This window comes from Ranitomeya variabilis, chromosome 5 (genome assembly GCF_051348905.1).
Source record: "Ranitomeya variabilis isolate aRanVar5 chromosome 5, aRanVar5.hap1, whole genome shotgun sequence".
Taxonomy (NCBI): Eukaryota; Metazoa; Chordata; class Amphibia; order Anura; family Dendrobatidae; genus Ranitomeya; species Ranitomeya variabilis.
This window is the reverse complement of record NC_135236.1, coordinates 77073242-77094941: the sequence shown is the minus strand read 5'-3', so window position 1 is coordinate 77094941 and position 21700 is coordinate 77073242. Positions and strand designations below refer to the sequence as shown.

At 43.9% G+C, this 21700-nt stretch overlaps 1 protein-coding gene across 5 annotated transcripts in view; it reads left to right on the top strand.

Annotated features, from left to right (window-relative positions):
* Window positions 1-21219, top strand: part of LOC143774581 (volume-regulated anion channel subunit LRRC8C-like) — a 46127-nt gene extending 24908 nt beyond the window's left edge. For all 5 annotated transcript variants that reach the window (XM_077262325.1, XM_077262324.1, XM_077262328.1 and 2 more), the window contains 2 exons: window positions 555-2888; window positions 18215-21219. In XM_077262325.1, the coding sequence (XP_077118440.1) occupies window positions 555-2888; window positions 18215-18247 (2367 nt within the window). In that variant the 3' untranslated portion in view covers window positions 18248-21219. The remainder of the gene's footprint in view (window positions 1-554; window positions 2889-18214) is intronic.
* Window positions 21220-21700: the final 481 nt, after the last annotated feature.

Here is a 21700-nt window from a genome sequence, read left to right as displayed (position 1 = left end):
TTGTACAATATGGAATCTCCTTCAAAAGGAAGCATTAGGTAAAAGAGCATCAGCTGGTTTGTTTGGGGATGTACACAGTTTACTGCTTTGTTGTAGACCAAACAAACTAATTTGTACCTCCATCATCTAACATTGTTGTCTAGATAATTCCAAAACAAGGAGTGTTTTACTTTATTGTATGAGATGAACCAAAAATGCGCATGGACAATGGTAAATCCATGTCAGCACCTGAATTACTTTTTTACCAAAAGAATATTTTAAACAAGTCTTATGAGATGGTATTTGATCATCTACTACAGGTTTAACTAAAGGCGTGTTTGGACCATTGAGACTCAGTTGGTCCCCTTTCCACTCTGACTTGGGCAAGCCAAGCATAGAACATATTTACCCATATCTTTTAGGGCATCCAATCTTTATGGACCCTGGCATTTGCCCAGATTTTCCTTGCACTACCTTCAGTGACTGATCAAATGCGCCCAAAATCTGATCATATATATAATTATCAGAACAAGTTGCATTGTTAAGTGATGATATTATTCTTTTTATATTAACAGGCCTATAGTGAGAACGTGCTTTGTGTGCCTGTACCCCCAAAACCTTTATTAGAAAATGTCATCAATCTTACCTCAATCCATGGATTTCCAAGTTACTATTTCACATCGGGACACATGACTATAATGGAGTCACAATACTATTTAATAATCAACCAATGGTGCTATGAACACGTGGTCCCAAATTATGCAAGGTTCTTTCCTTACCTTATCTTAGTGAACTCAACAGTTTTTATGGTTACCAGCAATTTTTGGTTTAAGTTTCCAGTGACACTTTCAAGGATCAAGCATTTTATTACTGTTCTTGGAATGTGCCTAGATTCGTCTTGGACCACCAAAGCCCTTGCAAAGACAATGTATGAGGAGAGCAGGATTCATGTGGTTCCATCAAAAACTAGGTCTGAAGCACCAGAACCCATTAGTCCATCTGTCTCTCACATAAAAAATATAGAACAACCATTAATCACAGAACAGTCAGAACATTCACTAACACCACCACAAAAACAAGTTAGTTTCAGCTTGGAAGAAGCTGGGAGACCTAGTGTGACAAATAGGATGTCTAAGAGATTAACTAAAGCGGTAACAGACAAAAGAACCAACGTGTCAATTGTTGACAAGAAAGAAGGAGAGCAGGCAAAGGCTCTTTTTGAAAGAGTAAAAAATTTCCGTCTTCACACAGAGGGGAAGAGCTTACTTTATTATACGTATAAGGCGCAAGCTATATTAAGAGTGCTGCTGGCAACAGCCTTGTTCTCATATGTTACTTATCATACACATGACATTAAATTTGAATTCTACTGTGTGGAGCCACAAAACATTTCAGGGTACACCGAGTTCAACTGTATTTACGTGCCTTGGAGAATGTTTAACTTGTTGTCCATCATCTTCCTGCTACTACTTTTCGTGTACATCTTGATGTGCCTCTACACCATGTACTGGATCTTCTGTTACAAATTACGAGAATACTCTTTTGAAATAATCCGAAATGGATCAAGTATAGATGGCATCCCTGTTGCGATGAACGATTTTGCTTTCCTCCTTCATTTGATCGATCAGTACAATCCACTTTATGTGTGCGATTTTGCAGTCTTCCTATCAGATGTTAGTGAAACCAAGCTAAACCAAATTAACATGAACATCAACTGCACCCAAGAGAAACTTAAGCAGTGTTTAAGCATCAACTCAGAAGGCAAGACTGAGATGCGATTACCAATAGTCCCAGGCTTCCCAGAACAGCTCTTCCATTTGAAAGAAATTGAGGTACTAAAAGTAGAGAAGATAAAAAGTGCAACGTTAACAGGTGATGTCTCCAACTTGTGGCTGCTGAAAGAACTTTGGATCACTAATTGTAACATAAAAGTCAGAACAAGAGCACTAAACTTTTTGAAGAAGAACCTACGCATCTTAAGAGTGAATTTCAGCAATCCAGATGAGATTCCATCTTGGATGTACAACCTATCCTCTCTACGAGAGCTATACATCAGTGGCCAAGTTCAGTCAGAAAGAAGAACCATTGTCGCATTACAATCCTTTAAGGAACTTACAAAGCTCAAGTTTCTTTTCCTCAAACTTCACACATCTTCTATTCCTTCAGCCATAATATGTTTGGCCCAAACTTTGGAAAGCCTTACCATTCACAATGATTATGTTAAACTGTCTTCTGTCTCCATCTTCAAAAAGTTCACAAATCTTAAACAGCTGACACTCAACTTTTGCCAGTTGGATCACATACCCAGTTCTATATTTAACCTTGCAAAACTCCAAGAGGTGGACTTCACCAATAACAACCTGAGCTTTCTGGACGAACTGGCCAGCCTACAGCAATTGGAGAATCTAGTTTCTTTGCATCTTTCTAGAAATAACATCTCCTCTATTCCACCGCATATTGCTAAAGTATCGAGTCTTAAGAAGCTGTACATAAACAATAATCATCTAAAATCCATCTCCTCAGCAATCTTCAAACTGACAAGATTGACCTATTTGAATTTCTCAAATAATCATATCCACGTGCTTCCTGCCGAAATTGGGAATCTCGTTGACCTGCAGTACCTCTCGATTTCTCATAACAAGCTGGCTGTTTTGCCTAGTCAACTTTTCTCCTGCAAAAAGCTTCAGACTCTGGTGCTTTCTCATAACAAAATATCTATTATTTCATCATATATTGGAGAATTAACACAGTTAACCTACCTAGATCTCATGGAGAATAATTTGGAGAAGCTACCTCCAGAACTGGAGAACTGTACCTACCTAAAAAGGAACCAATTGTTGGTTGAGGAGGAAGTATTTGACACCCTGCCCTATGAAATAAGAGAGAGGATGAATATCAAGAATTATTTTGTGAGTAATTACACTTTTTTGGATACAGGGTAACCCTAAACTGTATTCAAATGTGGGCTTCTTGTGGGGTGGACTTATCACAGATGATGGCCTGTATGCATAATATATGGTGGAGATAAAAATCACTAGTCAGGCCACACTTAAGCTGGTCATACGCTTTAGATGACTGTTGGCCGAACGACGCTTCAGCTGATCGTTCGGCCAACAGTCATCTCATTCGACTTTCCCATACTCTCCAGGCCAAGCGCTCCTGTGTTCTTAATGAAAAAGCTGCTAAGTGACACATCGGCCGGTCTCTTATCTCCGGGATAACGAATGCAATTGGCAGTCCAAAATCACATATGTCTTATCAACATCTCTCCAGATGATAAGTCGGCCAGCTCCCCCATACACATTAGACAGTGAGCTGAACCCATTGATATTGGCGGGTTCCACAGACATTAGTCTAATGTCTATGGAGGCCTTTAGTTTGCATTTACACAGAAATATTATCATAAACGTTTCACGATAATCTGACAGTGTACACAGCAAAATGCTTGTTCATCAGGTGAAATGATCTTTTGTGCAGCACAAAAGATAATCGTTTTCAATGCTGCATCGTCCTGTGTAAACAGGCTATTAAATGATAGCCCATTAGTTCCATCAGTCTGTTCGTGTAAACGGATCTTCAGAGTACTGTAAGCAATTTTGATCTCCAGTATATAAGAAGGAGGTAGCTGAAATAGAGCAGAGAAGAGAAACCAAGGTTAGTAAGGGAGTGGGTGATCTGCAGTGCCAAGACAGGTTATCAAATTTGGGCTTGATTCAATCTTATTACAACATACGGATATGAATGGACAGTTTGCAGATATTTCTAATGATCTTTTTATATCTAGACCTGTAACTATGACAAGGGATCATCCTTTACCTCTAGAGCAGGGGTGGGCAATTACATTTCCCGAGTAGCCACATGAGAGACCTTGACTGTTGTAGAGGGCTGAACCAATAGGCCGAAATTAATTCTACTCAATATTAACCTCTTAACCCCCGAAGCTTTTTCCGGTATTGCATTTTTGTTTTTCGCTCCCCTCTTTCCGAGAGCCATAACTTTTTTATTTTTCTGTCAATATGGCCATGTGAGGGCTTATTTTTTGCTGGACGAGTTGTACTTTTGAACGACATCATTGGTTTTACCATGTCTTATACTAGAAAACGGGAAAAAAAATTTCAAGTGCGGTGAAATTGCAAAAAAAGTGCAATCCTACTCTTGTTTTTTGTTTGGCTTTTTTGCTAGGTTCACTAAATGCTAAAATTGACCTGCCATTATGATTCTCCTGGTCATTACGAATTCATAGACACCTAACATGTCTAGGTTCTTTTCTATCTAAGTGGTGAAAAAAAATTCCAAACTTTGCTAAAAAAAAAAAAAAAAAGAAAAAAAAAAAAAGCGCAATTTTCTGATACCCGTAGCGTCTCTAGTTTTCGTGATCTCAGATTGGGTGGGGCTTGATTTTTGTGTCCTGAGCTGACGTTTTTAATGATACCAATTTGGTGCAGATACGTTCTTTTGATCACCCGTTATTGCATTTTAATGCAATTTTGCGGCGACCAAAAAAAACATAATTCTGGTGTTTTGACTTTTTTATTGCTACGCCATTTAGCGATCAGGTAAATATATGTAGGTTTGATTTTTTTTAATTGTTTTATTTTGAATGGTGCAAAACAAGGGTGATTTGACTTTTATATTTTTTCTTTTTTTCACATTTTTAAAAACTTTTTTTTACTTTTGACATGCTTCAATAACCTCCATGGGAGGCTAGAAGCTGGCACAACTTGATCAGCTCAGCTACATAGAGGCGATGTTCAGATCACCTCTATGTAGCTGAATTGCTGAGTTGCTATGAGTGCCGACCACAGGGTGGCGCTCACAGCAATCCGGCATCAACAACCATAGAAGTCTCAAGGAGACCTCTGGTTGTCATGCCGACATACAGATGACCCCGGCATGACAGCGGAATTTAACTAGTTAAAAGGTGCGGGTGGATCGCAATCCGCCTGCGCCTATTGCAGTCACATGTTAGCTGTTTAAAACAGCTAACATGTCCTGGCTTTGAGGTGGGCTCACTGCCAGAGCCCACATCAAAGCGGGGGATACTGCCATCGGCGTAATAGTACGTCCGATGGCACTAAGGGGTTAATATCGATATATTATAATAAATATATTATTGATAATTATATTAATATTAATTGTATCACTTAATATTGAGCAGAATTAATTATGCTGACATCCCCCTATATATCGTTTGAACCATAGTACAGCTCCTTCTGTATATCGTATGAGCCCCCCAACAGCACCTTATACGCTGCATGAGCCCCACACAGCCTCCCCCATATGCGGCATGAGCCCCACACACCCTCCCCCATATGCGGCATGAGCCCCACACAGCCTCCCCCATATGCGGCATGAGCCCTACACTTTCCTCCTCCATATGTGGCATGCGCTCTAAACAGCCTCTGCTATATTCACCATGAGCTCTAACTAGCCTCCCTATACTCGGCATGAGCCCCACACAGCCTCCCTTTACACTGCATGAGCCCCTCACAGCCTCCCCTATATGCAGCATGAGCCCCACACAGCCTCCCTATAAACTGCCTGAGCCCCACACAGCCTCCCTATATACAGCATGAGCCCCACATAGCTTCCCTATATACACTGCATGAGCCTCACACATCCTCCCTGTTTTGGAGCGCCCCGTCAGGGCAGTGGGGTACTCGGTACCAGGTCTGGTGTTCACAGGGGGATGTCACGGTGGCTGACCCGGTCCGTGGCCCTGGGACGTCCGTATAAAAGGGAAAGGTCTTTAAAGGGATAAAGTTTATGTTCGTGACGCCACCTGTGGTATTCGGTCAGTGGGGACCGACGCTGCTTTAAGGGGTCCGCTGGGGTGATGTTATGGCAGCTAGATGGTATACCTTCCCACAGGTGAAGTGTATCCCCAGGGTTCCCGGTTTGTAGATGGTAGGATGGTGAGAGGCGAAGTGATGAACGAGGACACAAGGTTGCAGTCTCTTTACCTTTACTGAAGACTCCAGCATCCACAGTCCAGGGCACCAGACCACAGGGCAGGTAGGGTCCGGCCGGTTTGGAGGCAAGTCCAGAGTCCCCTTGTCCAGGTGGAGAATAAAAGCCTTCCTTTGCACTGTAGTGGTGTAGTCCCTTACTGCTAAGCTTCAGGTGCTCACAGATGTTATCTCTCTCTCTGTCCCCCGGATAGGATAGGACAAAACTCATATGACTGGTGACTTGAGCCTGTTTATGGGATCTCTTAGATGACCCGGCTCTGTGGGGTGTCACCGTGCCTCCTGGGTGTAGGTGCGGACAGGTAGCGTGCAATTAGCTGTCCTGCCGGTCTCTGATGTAAGGCGTAGAGGTCCTCACAACCTCGGTGTTCCAGCTACCGGCGTTTCTGCGCCTCAGAAGGAGGCAGCCTGCTCGGGGCTGGTCCCCTTCTGGTATCCTCTCCTGTGCTTCCTCTCCTGCATGCTCGCTGCAAAAAATTCGGCCTTCAATGTCTCTTTATGGGAGCTGCAGCTCTGTGGGCATGCACAGCTCCGTAGACCCTCTGTCCTCCTCAGACGGCTGTCTGGAACTAACTGAGCTGAGCTCAGCCAGCAACTGGCTACCAGTTATATATATATATATATATACTGTATATATATATATATATATATATATATATATATATATATATATATATATATATATATATATATGGGGAGTGACCTAATAAATAGGAGCAGAAGCTCCCCTGGTGGCCTGGAGTGTGAATGTGTTGCATGTTTGTGATACCTGGATGCAGTTATCCTTCCTTGCCTCCAAACACAGCATCACTCTCCCTGGGAGGAAAGCAATACCACTGTGACGACCAGGACCCTGGGGCGCCACATATACACTGAATGAGCCCCACACAGCCTCCCTATATACACTGCATGAGCCCCACACAGCCTCCATATATGCAGCATGAGCACCATACAGCCTCCCTAAACACTGCATGAGCCCCACACAGCCTCCCCTATATGCAGCATGAGCCCCATACAGCCTCCCTATATGCACTGCATGAGACCCACACAGCCTCCCCTATATGTAGCATGAGCCCCACACAGCCTCCCTATATACACTGCAACAGCCCCACACAGCCTCCCCTATATGCAGCATGAGCCTACACAGCCTCCTAATATACAGCATGAGCCACACAGAGCCTCCCTATACACTGCATGAGCCCTGCACAGCCTCCCTATATACACTGAATGAGCCCCACACAGACTCCCTACATACAATGAATGAGCCCCACACAGCCTCCCTATATACACTGAATGAGCCCCACACAGACTCCCTACATACAATGAATGAGCCCCACACAGCCTCCCTATATACACTGAATGAGCCCCACACAGCCTCCCTATATACACTGAATGAGCCCTACACAGCCTCCCTATATACACTGAATGAGCCCCACACAGCCTCCCTATATGCATTGAATGAGCCCCACACAGCCTCCCTATATACACTGCAAGAGCCCTACACAGCCTCCCCATTCACTGCATGAGCCCCACACAGCCTCCTTACATATACTGCATGATGCCTTCATAGCCTCCCCAAGTGCAGCATGACGCCCCCATAGCCTCCTCATGTGCAGCATGTCACCCCCTTAGCCACACCATATGCAGAATGTTACCCCCATATGCAGCACCATGTGCAGCATGTCACCCCCACGTGCAGAACCATGTGCAGCATGTCACCCCCATGTGCAGCATGTCACTCCCATATGCAGCACCATGTGCAGCATGTCACCTCCATAGTCTCCCTATGCCCACCCAAACATCCCATACACATAAAAAAAAAAAGAATACGACATACTTGCATGGGTCCTGTTCCCCGGCGTTTTGCTTCTCTCTCTGCCTCCAGTGCGCTGACACTCCGCAGTACACAGCTGTTGCGATGAAATAACATCATCGCATCAGCCGTTTCACACACTGATTGGTGGAGGAAGTGGCCGGAGGCCCCTCCTCCACCAAAAAAGTCAGCGCAGATGGAGACAGCGATCGGGCGGGCACGGTGCGGCCCGTGGACCTCTGGGTTCCAGCCCCACAGCTGTCTTGGTCCGTGGGCCGGACTGAGACAGCCAGAGGGCCGGATGTGGCCCGCAGGTCGCACTTTGCCCAGGTCTGCTCTAGAGGAAAGAAGGTTTCATAGTCACAGACTGTGATTCTTGAGGGTATGTGCACACGTAGATGAAATCTCTGCGGATTTTTCCGCACCTGTTTTGAGAAATCCGCAGGTAAAAAGCACTGCGTTTTACCTGCGGATTTACCGCGGATTTTATGTGGTTTTTGTGCGGATTCCACCTGCGATTTTACACCTGCGGATTCCTATAATGGAGCAGGTGTAAACCACTGCGGAATCCGCACAAAGAATGAACATGCTGCGGAATAAACAACGCAGCATTTCCGCACATTTTTTTCCGCAGCATGTGCACTGCGGATTTTGGTTTACATGGTACTGTAAAATCATGGAAAACTGCGAATCCGCAGCGTCAAAACCGCTGCGGATCCGCAGGAAAATCTGCAACGTGTGCACATAGCCTTACTGTAAGAGCAGTGAAACTTTGGAACTGTCTGCCTCTTGATGTTGTAATGGTCAACTCACAAAACAAGTTCAAAGAGGCCTAGATTCCTTTCTTGAAAAAATATATTACAGGTTATGGGTACTAGATTCTGTAATGGGGCGTTGATCTAAGGAATTAATCTGATTCCCATATGTGGAGTCAGGAAGGATTTTTTACCCCTAAGGGTATGTGTCCACGTTCAGGCTTGCTTCAGGCTTTGGTCAGGATTTTATGCAAGTAAAATCCTGACCAAAACTGCACCTGAGGTCACTGGCAGGTCACCTGCGGTGTTCCTGCGTGTTTTGCTCATTGTAGCAACATGCTGCGTTTTGAAAAACGCATAGTGGAGTCGGGATTTCATTAAATCCCCTCCACTATGCTGTAACATCTGGACGCTGCGTTTTTGACGCTGCAGAAAAACGCAGCGTCAAAAACGCAGCGTTTCCTGAACGTGGACACATACCCTAATATGGGGCAATTAGCATCTGCCTCATGGGTTTTTTCCCCTCTGGATTAGTATGTTAGGTTGCAGGTTGAACTTTGTGTCTTTTTTTCAATCTGAATTGGATAAGGCAGTGGTCTTCTGAAAGAGGTGGTCTTTTGGAGCGGTTTCCCTTAATCTACACACTTCATGTAAGGACATATCCATATAACATAATAAATATTTGGAGTATGGTGATTTTAAAACAATTTTGGAACAAAATTGAAAGTAATACAATTTATATTGAAGAACCTGTCATTTGGTACTGCTGAAAATAAAGGCAAGAAAGTAGACAATCATTTGCAGTTTTTGTCTGTTAACTGTTTAAATTTAAAGGGGACCGGTCACCTGCAGAAAAACATTTTAAAAATCCACAAGCACCTCTGATTCTTCCACTCTTTTCTGTTTTATGCTGCATTGCTCAATTGTAGAGATATTCACATTTCTTTCTTCTGGACAGCAGGATGTGAAATCTCTGTTTATAGACCAACTGAGCGTTTCTTCAGAGTCTTCTCTCCTAGATGCTGCCAATCACAGCTCAGCAGCTGATTTAGCAGTCTATCAGTCAGACGCTGCCGAGCTATGATTGGCAACGATTGGTAGGGTGGGTTAAAAGCACTCTCCCACAGAAAAGACTGAAGAAATGCTGAGTTGGACTGCAAAGCAGAGATTTCACATACTGCGCTTCAGAAGCAACAAACTTGAATATCAGTGCAGCTCAATGCAGATAAAAAGGAGCAGAACAAGGAGAGCTCAAAGATTTTTTCAAGGTATTAAACTAAAAAAATGTTTAAGCAAGTTAAAGGTCCTCTTTAAAGAGAACCTTTTAAGATAAACAAGCAGTCTCATCTGCGAACATCAGCCTGTACCAGAGCAAAAGGAAAGGAGCAGATTGGTATATAGATTTGAGAACAAAATAAGTATACCGGTTAGGCCGGGGTCACACTAGACCGTAATACGGACGAGTGCTATGCGATAAAAAATCGCATAGCACTCGGCCCAATGTTAATCTATGGTGCAGCTCCCATCATCCGATATTTTCTCCACCGTATTTCGGATCCGAGGGAACTCGCAGCAGGCTGCGATTGTCAGCGTATCTCGGCCGAGACTCGCCAATGCAAGTCTATGGGTGCGCGAAAAAATCGGATTACACACGGAGCATGCGTGTGCATTGCGAGAAATACGCAGCGGTGTTCTATAGAAAAGCCGGTAATTCAATTGCCGGCTTCTCATTTCTCCTTCACAAACCCGACAGGATATGAGACATGGATTACATACAGTAAACCATCTCATATCCCCCTTTTTTTTGCATATTCCACACTACTAATGTTAGTAGTGTTTCTATAAGGCACCAGAAACTACTACGGACCCATGTAGGTATAATAACTCATAAATATATCATTTATCCGGAGGAAAATGAGTAAATACCAAAAACAAATAATTCAAATATAACAATTATTTTTATTTGTACTGACATAAACTTGTTTACATCCAAAATAAATACATAGGTCTTAATAAAATTATGTGAATCACACCAAAGTGTTTAGATGTGACACAGGATGGAGCATATCAGACTATGGTTACTAAATAAATAAACAATGAGGGATCCTTGATGCTTTTAACTGGGTGCCAATGAGTCCACTGGAAACAGTGCATCACTAATTGTGATTGCACTCCCTCCTACTCATACCAAAGTATTCACACCATATGTTATAGACAACAAGGATAGATGAATCACCGGTTGCCAATGCAGCCCCTCCTATTAATACACATATGCTACGATTAGCTAATCCCTCATCAGTGTACAAAAGTAACAACTGTATTTACCCATGATAAGGTCCAATGTCCAGCTCCAAACTGTGTCAGGAACCCCAATGCGCGTTTCGCGTATAAAATATGTCGCTTCCTCAGGGGGCGTGAGGAAGTGTGAATACTTTGGTATGAGTAGGAGGGAGTGCAATCACAATTAGTGATGCACTGTTTCCAGTGGACTCATTGGCACCTAGTAGTTAAAAGCATTAAGGATCCCTCATTGTTTATTTATTTAGTAACCATAGTCTGATATGTGTCATGATTCCAATGGCAGGGAATCACCAAAAGGGCAAGCACAAAAATAGGACAAGCTCTAGGGTGATGGAACCTGAGCTGACCGCGATCCTGAACTTAACACAAACACTATCAGCAGCCGGGGAACGTACCTACGGGGACTCTAGACGTCTCGCGCCAGCCGGAGAACTAACTTCCCCTAGAAGATGAAAAGCAGACCTCTCTTGCCTCCTAGAGAAATACTCCAAAGGGATAGCAGCCCCCCACATATAATGACGGTGAATTAAGAGGAAGGCACATACGCAGGTATGAAAACAGTTTTAGCAAAATGAGGCCCTCTACAGATAGATAGCAGAAGGATACCAAAGAGATCTAGGCGGTCAGCGAAAAACCCTTTCTTCAAAAAAACCATCCTGAAATTACTGGGACCCATGTGCCAACTCATGGTACATGGGGAGTAATTTCAGCCCACTAGAGCAACCAGCAGCAAAGATTCATATGTATGCAAGCTGGACTAAAAACATAATAAGGCAGAACACAAAAAACAGGAAAATCAGAACTTAGCTTGTCCAGCAGATTATAGGAGCAGGTAGCAGAGGCAAACAGAGACACTCTGATTACATTGACAGCCGGCAAGGGAATGACAGGAAAGCCAGGTTAAATAGGAAACACCCAGCTTATGATGGACAGGTGGAAACCAGAGACCGCAACCCACCAAAGTCACCCAGTACCACTTGTAACCACCAGAGGGAGCCCAAAAACAGAATCCACAACAGATATGCTCCATCCTGTGTCACATCTAAATACTTTGGTGTGATTCACATAATTTTATTAAGACCTATGTATTTATTTTGGATGTAAACAAGTTTATGTCAGTAAAAATAAAAATAATTGTTATATTTGAATTATTTGTTTTTGGTATTTACTCATTTTCCTCCGGATAAATAATGTTAGTAGTGTGTATGTGCAAAATTTGGCCGCTGTAGCTGCTCAAATAAAGGGTTAAATGGCGGAAAAAATTGGCGTGGGCTCCCGCGCAATTTTCTCCGCCAGAGTAGTAAAGCCAGTGACTGAGGGCAGATATTAATAGCCTAGAGAGGGTCCATGGTTATTGCCCCCCCCCCCCTGGCTACAAACATCTGCCCCCAGCCACCCCAGAAAAGGCACATCTGGAAGATGCGCCTATTCTGGCACTTGGCCACTCTCTTCCCACTCCCGTGTAGCGGTGGGATATGGGGTAATGAAGGGTTAATGCCACCTTGCTATTGTAAGGTGACATTAAGCCAGATTAATAATGGAGAGGCGTCAATTATGACACCTATCCATTATTAATCCAATTGTCTGAAAGGGTTAAAAAAGACACACACACATTATTAAAAATGATTTTAATGAAATAAACACACAGGTTGTTTTAGTATTTTATTGTTCTCTCAATCCATCAGAACACCCTCGCTTGGCAAAATAATTAACCCACAAGATACATACCTTCCGATGATCTTTCACGTCCAACGAGGTAATCCATCTGAAGGGGTTAATTATTTTACAGCCATGAGCTGCGCTAAAGCACTCGCTCGTGGTTGTAATCCCCGGGTAATGAAAGGAAATCTGAGTGATCTGTACTTACATTGAGTTGCGGTGATGCGCCCTCTGGTGGATGTTCTCATGAACTGCAGCCTTGGAAAAGTTCCCACGCTCGAGTTCATATGAGTTCATCCACCAGAGGGCGCATCACCGCAACTCAATGTAAGTACAGATCACTCAGATTTCCTTCATTCCCCGGGGATTACAACCACGAGCGAGTGCTTTAGCGCAGCTCATGGCTGTAAAATAATTAACCCCTTCAGATGGATTACCTCGTGGGACGTGACGGGTCATCTGAGGGTATGTATCTTGTGCGTTTATTATTTTGCCAAGCGAGGGTCTGCAGCTGGATTGAGAGAACAATAAAATACTAAAACAACCTGTGTGTTTATTTCATTAAAATCATTTATAATAATGTGTGTGTGTGTTTTTTAACCCTTTCAGACAATTGGATTAATGATGGATAGGTGACATAACTGACGCCTCTCCATTATTAATCTGGCTTAATGTCACCTTACAATAGCAAGGTGGCATTAACCCTTCATTACCCCATAGCCCACCGCTACAGGGAGTGGGAAGAGAGTGGCCAAGTGCCAGAATAGGCGCATCTTCCAGATGTGCCTTTTCTGGGGTGGCTGGGGGCAGATGTTTCTAGCCACGGGGGGGGGGCCAATAACCATGGACCCTCTCCTGGCTATTAATATCTGCCCTCAGTCACTGGCTTTACCATTCTGGCGGAGAAAATTGCGCGGGAGCCCACGCCAATTTTTTCCGCCATTTAACCCTTTATTTGAGCAGCTAGAGCCCCCAAATTTTGCACATACACACTACTAACATTAGTAGTGTGGAATATGCAAAAAAAAGGGATATGAGATGGTTTACTGTATGTAAACCATGTCTCATATCATGTCGGGTTTGGGAAGGAGAAATGAAAAGCCGGCAATTGAATTACCGGCTTTTCACATATATCGCGCTGAATGAAATATAAATACAGAATATATATATATATATGTGTCTCAATGACATATATATATATATATATATATATATATACACTCACCGGCCACTTTATTAGGTACACCATGCTAGTAACGGGTTGGACCCCCTTTTGCCTTCAGAACTGCCTCAATTCTTCGTGGCATAGATTCAACAAGGTGCTGGAAGCATTCCTCAGAGATTTTGGTCCATATTGACATGATGGCATCACACAGTTGCCGCAGATTTGTCGGCTGCACATCCCAAAGATGCTCCATACAAGGCAGGATGGATCCATGCTTTCATGTTGTTTACGCCAAATTCTGACCCTACCATCCGAATGTCGCAGCAGAAATCGAGACTCATCAGACCAAGCAACGTTTTTCCAATCTTCTACTGTCCAATTTCGATGAGCTTGTACAAATTGTAGCCTCAGTTTCCTGTTCTTAGCTGAAAGGAGTGGTACCCGGTGTGGTCTTCTGCTGCTGTAGCCCATCTGCCTCAAAGTTCGACGCACTGTGCATTCAGAGATGCTCTTAGGCCTACCTTGGTTGTAACGGGTGGCGATTTGAGTCACTGTTGCCTTTCTATCAGCTCGAACCAGTCTGCCCATTCTCCTCTGACCTCTGGCATCAACAAGGCATTTCCGCCCACAGAACTGCCGCTCACTGGATTTTTTTTCTTTTTCGGACCATTCTCTGTAAACCCTAGAGATGGTTGTGCGTGAAAATCCCAGTAGATCAGCAGTTTCTGAAATACTCAGACCAGCCCTTCTGGCACCAACAACCATGCCACGTTCAAAGGCACTCAAATCACCTTTCTTCCCCATACTGATGCTCGGTTTGAACTGCAGGAGATTGTCTTGACCATGTCTACATGCCTAAATGCACTGAGTTGCCGCCATGTGATTGGCTGATTAGAAATTAAGTGTTAACAAGAAGTTGGACAGGTGTACCTAATAAAGTGGCCGGTGAGTGTATATATACTGTATATATGTTTTCCCGAACATTTGAGCACATAAATCCATTAGATGTCGGTTTTGCAAGCTTGCGAGAAAATCTCGGCATACGGATGCCATACGGATGTCACACGGATGTCACACGGATCATTTGATGCGAGGAAATCGCATCCTCGCACTGCATACGGATCACTGTTTTTGAAACATTTGTGCGATTCTCGGCCGTGAAAAACGGACCGTTTTTTTGTACGTTAAGTGTGTCCCCGGCCTAACTTGTATTCTCAGAGAACTGCCCACTGGAGTCCTAACTAGAATGAGCAGAGATTTCAATCTATAAGTTAGAAGCAATAATATTTCTACTATTTCTATGCAAAACTATATGTTAATGTGTTCTACTGCTCCTACTCTATACTATGATACCAGAATGGATTGCATTTTCAAGGTGACAGGTTCCATTTAAAGGATTTTTTTTCTGCTATTAGGACATATTAATGTAATAGAGGCCCCCTCTTTATAAACCAGAGCTCATAGCCACTAGTTTGTGTTAATAATTTAAAAGAGTGCCATTAATGCTTGACAACTCCTTTAAAGGTATGCTTTTAAACAGGGGTTATTGTGCAGTACCAGGCATAGGCTGCTACACATTAAATGGAGCGGAGCTTTACAGCTCTGATCACAGTGTTTTCATCTGTGCAAATAACAGTTGATCAGTGGGAGTGCAAGGTGGTGGACCCCCACCGATCCGCTTCTGTGAATAGATCATCAATTTGCTGTGACCAGACAAAGCCTTAAATAATAAAATCTCGTTTAGAGTGCAAAAGAATTAGCAGCTGTAGCGGGCTGGGTTGTGGAACTACTGTGCCGGGGCTCAAGGAAAGCCTGGAGGGGCGTAACTAGGAACCTCACCTGATCCGACCTCGGATACACAGTGTCATACGATACCATGATCAGAGGAGAGACAAAGGAGGTGGACCAGGAGTTATACCAGGACTGACCTTGGGTAGATGGCAGTTGACCCCCTAGGGTTTGGGTATCTGTGACTGCCCGAAGGAAGGTACAGTAGATGCAGGCAAGCAATGTAAGTATATGGGAACCATGAATGCAGGGTGGACCGGCTGATGTAAAAATAAGCACTGGCAGATGTGGCTGGACCGCCTCACGTAGAGATAAACACTGGCCGGTGCAGTTAGACTGGCTGACGTAGAGATGAGAACTGGCAGATGCAGCTGAATCAGCTGATGTAGAGATGAGTGTGGCAGGTGCAGCTGGATTGGCTGAGGGACAGACAGGTGGGCACGACTGACAGACAGGCAGGTATACAGGAATACGAGCACTGGGACCTGAGAACTAACAAGAGTGTTATGGAACAAAGTTACAATGTTGCATAGGCACCTCCCTTCAGATGGAGATGCCTTATATAATGAGTGTTATGGCTAAACAACAAAGGGCAGGGTGACCTACAGTATATATTTCAAATGCAATTATAATAATCACAGGGTGCTACTAACGCATAGGAAGGGGGAACAATAACTAGAGGAAAGACTAATGCGTATGTAGTAAGTGTACACCCGAGGTACAAAAAAATATCAAAAACTACTTTATTATCACCAAAGCACAAACATGATTAAAAACATTTAGAAACAACAATGATAACACCCCCATCCATGTACAATAATACATCTATGTGACCCTAGGACATGATACCATAGTAACATAGGCACTCATAATGAAAGTGCAATATGCATGAATAATGTAAACAAACACCAAAAAGTTGTCATAAGGTCATAACAATCCAGCCATAAATAATGAAATAACAATCAAGTCAATATAGTTGGCTGAGTGCACATACCATGGACCCTGGAATGTGGGCGTCCCCACAGGTGTAAGCTCGGTGTCTGAGAAAGATAAAGCTATTGTCCAAAGAAGGGGGGTCACATAATGTGACAGGAAGCCATACTAAATCCCTCATGCGTGCAAAATAGCACTATACAAATTGGAACAAGAGTGCAGAAAAAACGTATCATAGTGGACAAAGTTATTTCCAATATTAAATACCTGCAATGTCAAATAGATATGCTGCGCTGCAAAAGAACCAGGTGGTAATCAAAGGAGAGAGCCCATGTAAATAGCTAGAGAGACCCTATGACAATAGAGAAAATGGCAGCAGGGAGCCCCTGGATGAAGGGAGGGAGATGGATGGCGTGGAAAGATGGGAGTGTGGGAGAGCCCCACGTGTATCGCTGCGGTGCAGCTTCGTCAGGTGAAGTCTCTCATATAATGAGTGTCTCCCAGCCGTTGGCTGGGGACACTTTAGGATGGCATGTGCTGTCCCTTTAAGAGGACGAGACCAAGGGCTCAGATATCTGCGTGCTGTGCATGCACCCCGGGCATCAGCATCCGAAGCAGGAGGTGAAGAATAGTGACTGCGGTGGTAAGTCGGTAATTCTGCTGGGAAAGAGGGGCAAAGGGCAGAGACGTCAGCGATACAGAACTCCCCCTTTACGCCACCTATTTTTCAAGCCCACAAGAAATCTCTCCAGGAGTAGAGAGGCATGGATATTCTTCTTGGGCTCCCGGGACCCCCTCCTTAGGACTGAAACCCTTCCAATACACAAGAAAAAAGGTCTTTCCTCTTACCCTCTTGGTGGCCAGAATGTTCTCTACCTCGAAAACGTTGTCCGTGTTGACAAGCAATCAGGGAGCCAGCGGATTCCTTAGCCTGTGCAATCTATAATGGGCTTGGGCCCAAGGAAAGCCTAGAGGGGCGTAACTAGGAGCCAACTCTGATCCGACCTCGGATACACAGCACCATACGATATCGTGATCCAAGCAGAGACAAAGGAGGTGGAGTAGGTGCTACACCAGGACTGACCATGAGTAGATGGCAGCTGACCCCTAGGGACGAGTAGCTGGAACGGTCTGAAGGAAGGTCCAGTAGATGCAGGCAAGCGCTGTAAGATTACAGGAACCACAGATGCAGATGGGACCAGCTGATGTACAGATGAGCACTGGCGGGTGTGGTTGGTCCGGCTGACGTAGAGATGAGCACTGGCAGGTGCTGGTATACAGGAATCCAAGCACTGGGACCTGAGAACTAACAAGAGTGTTAAGGAGAAAACTTACACAGGCACCTCCCTTCAGGTGGAGGTGTCTTAAATAATGAGTGCCTCTCATCCATTGGCTGGGGACACTTTACGCCCTAAGCACAGTGCCTGTGGATCTGCGTGCACCCCTGGCATCAGCAGACAATGCAGGAAGTGAGGAACGGAGACTGCGGTGGTGAGTAAGTTGGCGACTCTGGGGGGGAAGAGGGGCAGAGGTCAGAGACGCCGGCGCTACAGCAGCATCGGGGAGTTCAGTCCCTGGAAGTAATTTTGATTTCTTATCTTCTGTTCATGCTGTGTCTTCCTGCTATGAGAGGGGATAAAGTATTAGTTCATGCATTCAGGCGCAGGTGGAGCACAGAACTGTTACCATTGGCTGCTCCAGAGATTACATACAATATTATATATTTTCACATACAAAATATAGGCCAGCAGCTGTCAGGGAATACTGAAAGTGATACTTGTTCAGATACATGGCCACAAGTTAATGGACATTGTGCTCATAGCTCTTCTACACTTTCCTCTCGGTTTTGCAGACTTCAGAATTAATAACGAGCAGTGAAGACTGAACCGACCCTCCAGAAAAGGCTCCCAGATATGAAGATGCTCATCTCAACAGACTTGCCTTTACAGTTTTTTTAGTGCATTCAATACTTAGAGAAAGTTTCAAGTTCGTACAAGATAAGAGACAAACATGGCTGCTATCTTCCAGAAACTGCGCCACTCCTGTCCATGTCCTGTGAATGGCAGCACACCGCAGCTATGTTCCACTCAATGGAGCTGAACTGCAATACGATACACTGATAGGTTGCGAACCTGTTCCTGGAAGAAAGCAGTCATGTTTTCCTATTCTGTAAAACCCTGTTTTTTAATGGTTTATAAAAGTAAAGAAGGATTAAAGTAAGTCAATGTTTACAACCCCCTGTCTGTAGATACAGCACTAAGTTGTCCCAGAGGTCCTCAAATTTGTGTTAAAAAATTGATAGATTTTTAGCTGAAAATATAGAAATGTGCTATTTATTCACAGGGCATCCCCTTTAATACAGGAAATATATTAGTGAGTGATAAAATCTAGTAAGATATAGTTCCACAGAATCTCTTTAGTTAAAGGGGTTTTCTCAAATTTGAAAATGATCCCCTATCTGAAGAGCCTGGAGTGAATGGAGCGGTCATTGATCGTGCTTATTGCTGCTCCATTCATTCTTATGGTTTGTTCTGAAGACCAGCTGAGTGTAGCGCTAGCCCATCTCCGGCAGTCCAATTAAGAAAGAATTAAGCGGCAATGCGCATGATTGACCTCCACTCCATTCATTCTTATGGGAGTTCTGAAGACCAGCTGACTGCAGCACTCACCCATCTATGATGGTTCCAATAAGAAAGAATGAAGCTGCAATGCACATGATTGGCCTCCACTCCATTCATTTTTATGGGAGTTCTGAAGTCTAGCTGAGTGCAGCACTCGCCCATCTCTGGTGGTTCCAATTAAGAAAGAATGAAGAATGAAGCGGCAGTGCGCATGATTGACCTCCACTCTATTCATTCTTATGGGAGTTCTGAAGACCAGCTGAGTGCAGCACTCGCCCATCTATGGTGGTTCCATTAAGAAAGTATGAAGCGGCAATGCACATGATTGACCTCCACTCCATTCATTCTTATGGGAGTTCTGAAGACCAGCTGAGTGCAGCACTCACCCATCTATGGTGGTTCCATTAAGAAAGTATGAAGCGGCAATGCACATGATTGACCTCCACTCCATTCATTTTTATGGGAGTTCTGAAGACCAGCTGAGTGCAGCGCTCGCCCGTCACTGGTGGTTCCATTAAGAAAGAATGAAGCATCAATGCGCATGATTGATCTCCACTCCATTCATTCTTATGGGAGTTCTGAAGATCAGCTGAGTGCAGCGCTCGCCCATCTCTGGTGTTTCCATTAAAAAAGAATGAAGCAGCAATGCGCATGATTGACCTCCACTCCATTCATTCTTATGGGAGTTCTGAAGACTAGCTGAGTGCAGCGCTCGCCCGTCACTCGTGGTTCCATTAAGAAAGAATGAAGCATCAATGCGCATGATTGACCTCCACTCCATTCATTCTTATGGGAGTTCTGAAGACCAGCTGAGTGCAGCGCTCGCCCATCTCTGGTGTTTCCATTAAGAAAGAATGAAGCATCAATGCGCATGATTGACCTCTACTCCATTCATTCTTATGGGAGTTCTGAAGACCAGCTAAGTGCAGCGCTCGCCCATCTCTGGTGGTTCCATTAAGAAAGAATGAAGCAGCAATGCGCATGATTGACCTCTACTCCATTCATTCTTATGGGAGTTCTGAAGACCAGCTGAGTGCAGCGCTCGCCTGTCACTGGTGGTTCCATTAAGAAAGAATGAAGCGGCAATGCGCACGATTGACCTCCACTCCATTCATTCTCATGGGAGTTCTGAATACCAGCTGACTGCAGCGCTCGCCCGTCACTGGTGGTTCCATTAAGAAAGAATGAAGCGGCAATGCGCATGATTGACCTCCACTCCATTCATTCTCATGGGAGTTCTGAAGAGTAGCTGAGTGCAGCGCTCACCCATCTCTGGTGGTTCTAATTAAGAAAGAATGAAGTGGCAATGCGCATGATTGAGCTCCACTCCATTCTTATGGGAGTTCTGAAGACTAGCTGAGTGCAGCACTCGCCCATCTCTGGTGGTTCTAATTAAGAAAGAATGAAGCGGCAATGCGCATGATTGACCTCCACTCTATTCATTCTTATGGGAGTTCTGAAGACCAGCTGAGTGCAGCGCTCGCCCGTCACTGGTGGTTCTATTAAGAAAGAATGAAGCAGCAATGCGCATGATTGAGCTCCACTCCATTCACCGGGGCTCTTCCCAGTTCTTGACTCAGGATCAGTGGTGGTCCCAGAGGCAGACACTTAGCTATTGGGTAGTTATTCGCTATCCAATAGATAAAGGATATTTCCAAACTTAAGAATACCTCTTTTAGATATGCCGAAAACAAAATTTGAACAGGTTTTAATTAAAAATATCTTGCCATTGTGTATACGGCTCCCATGCAGACCCCAGTTTTGTCTGTTCCTGCAGTCTTACATTACTCTACTGCAATTGCCCCCCTCTGCTGCAGAGAATAAACGTATACAAAGGGAGAAGAATAAATGGAGTATCAGACTACAAATGACTTGTTTGCTATCTGTAACCATGGAGACACATAGATCTGCATAAGAGCTGAAGACGCAGTAAGATATTTGTAATCAAGACAATTTGCAAAGTTGCTTCAGTTTTTATTTTAGGAGCATTGGATGAAAAATATGGCTAAGAAATAGGAAATACCCTTGATTGCATACCCTTCCCTTTTGTTTAGGTGGTATACTGTTGTATTAATATAGGAAGCTTTCTATAAGCATTGTATATAAAAAAAAAAAAAAAAAAAACAATTGCCAAAGTGGCACAAATTATTAGTTATGTTTCATATTTGTTAGGATGTTAATTATTCTAATGTTTTTCTGGTTAAAATTTAAAATTAAAAATGTAAAAAAAATAATGTCATTGGGCTATTTCTTACAGTACATCCACAGGTTGAATGACCCTTTTATGGCTTTTTGGACCATACTATCTTCTTCTTGCTATTACAGATAAGAAAATATTTCATGAATTAGTGTCTTTGGAGTAAAATTTGGCAAATTGGCAATGCAGGTAAAATTCACATGGCACAGATAGGTTGTCACGAGGAATTAAAGGGGTTGTCCAGGCTTGGGGCTGAAGTCTGCTGTCACACTGTGTGATTGCAGACTTGTGAATCCTGACAGATCGCACAGTCAGGATTCTCTGGTGCCAGTGGCGGGCAAGTATGCAGACATGTGGTCACATGCTAACTAGAAGTGTGCAGTCTCACTGGATACAGTGAACATGTCTAGTCGAAATGTGTCAGGAAGTATGTAAATTACTTACTAGCGATCACTGGCCCACCCGATCCCGGCACCGGAGAATCCTGTCAGCGTGAATTGTGCACACTGTGAGGAGTCAA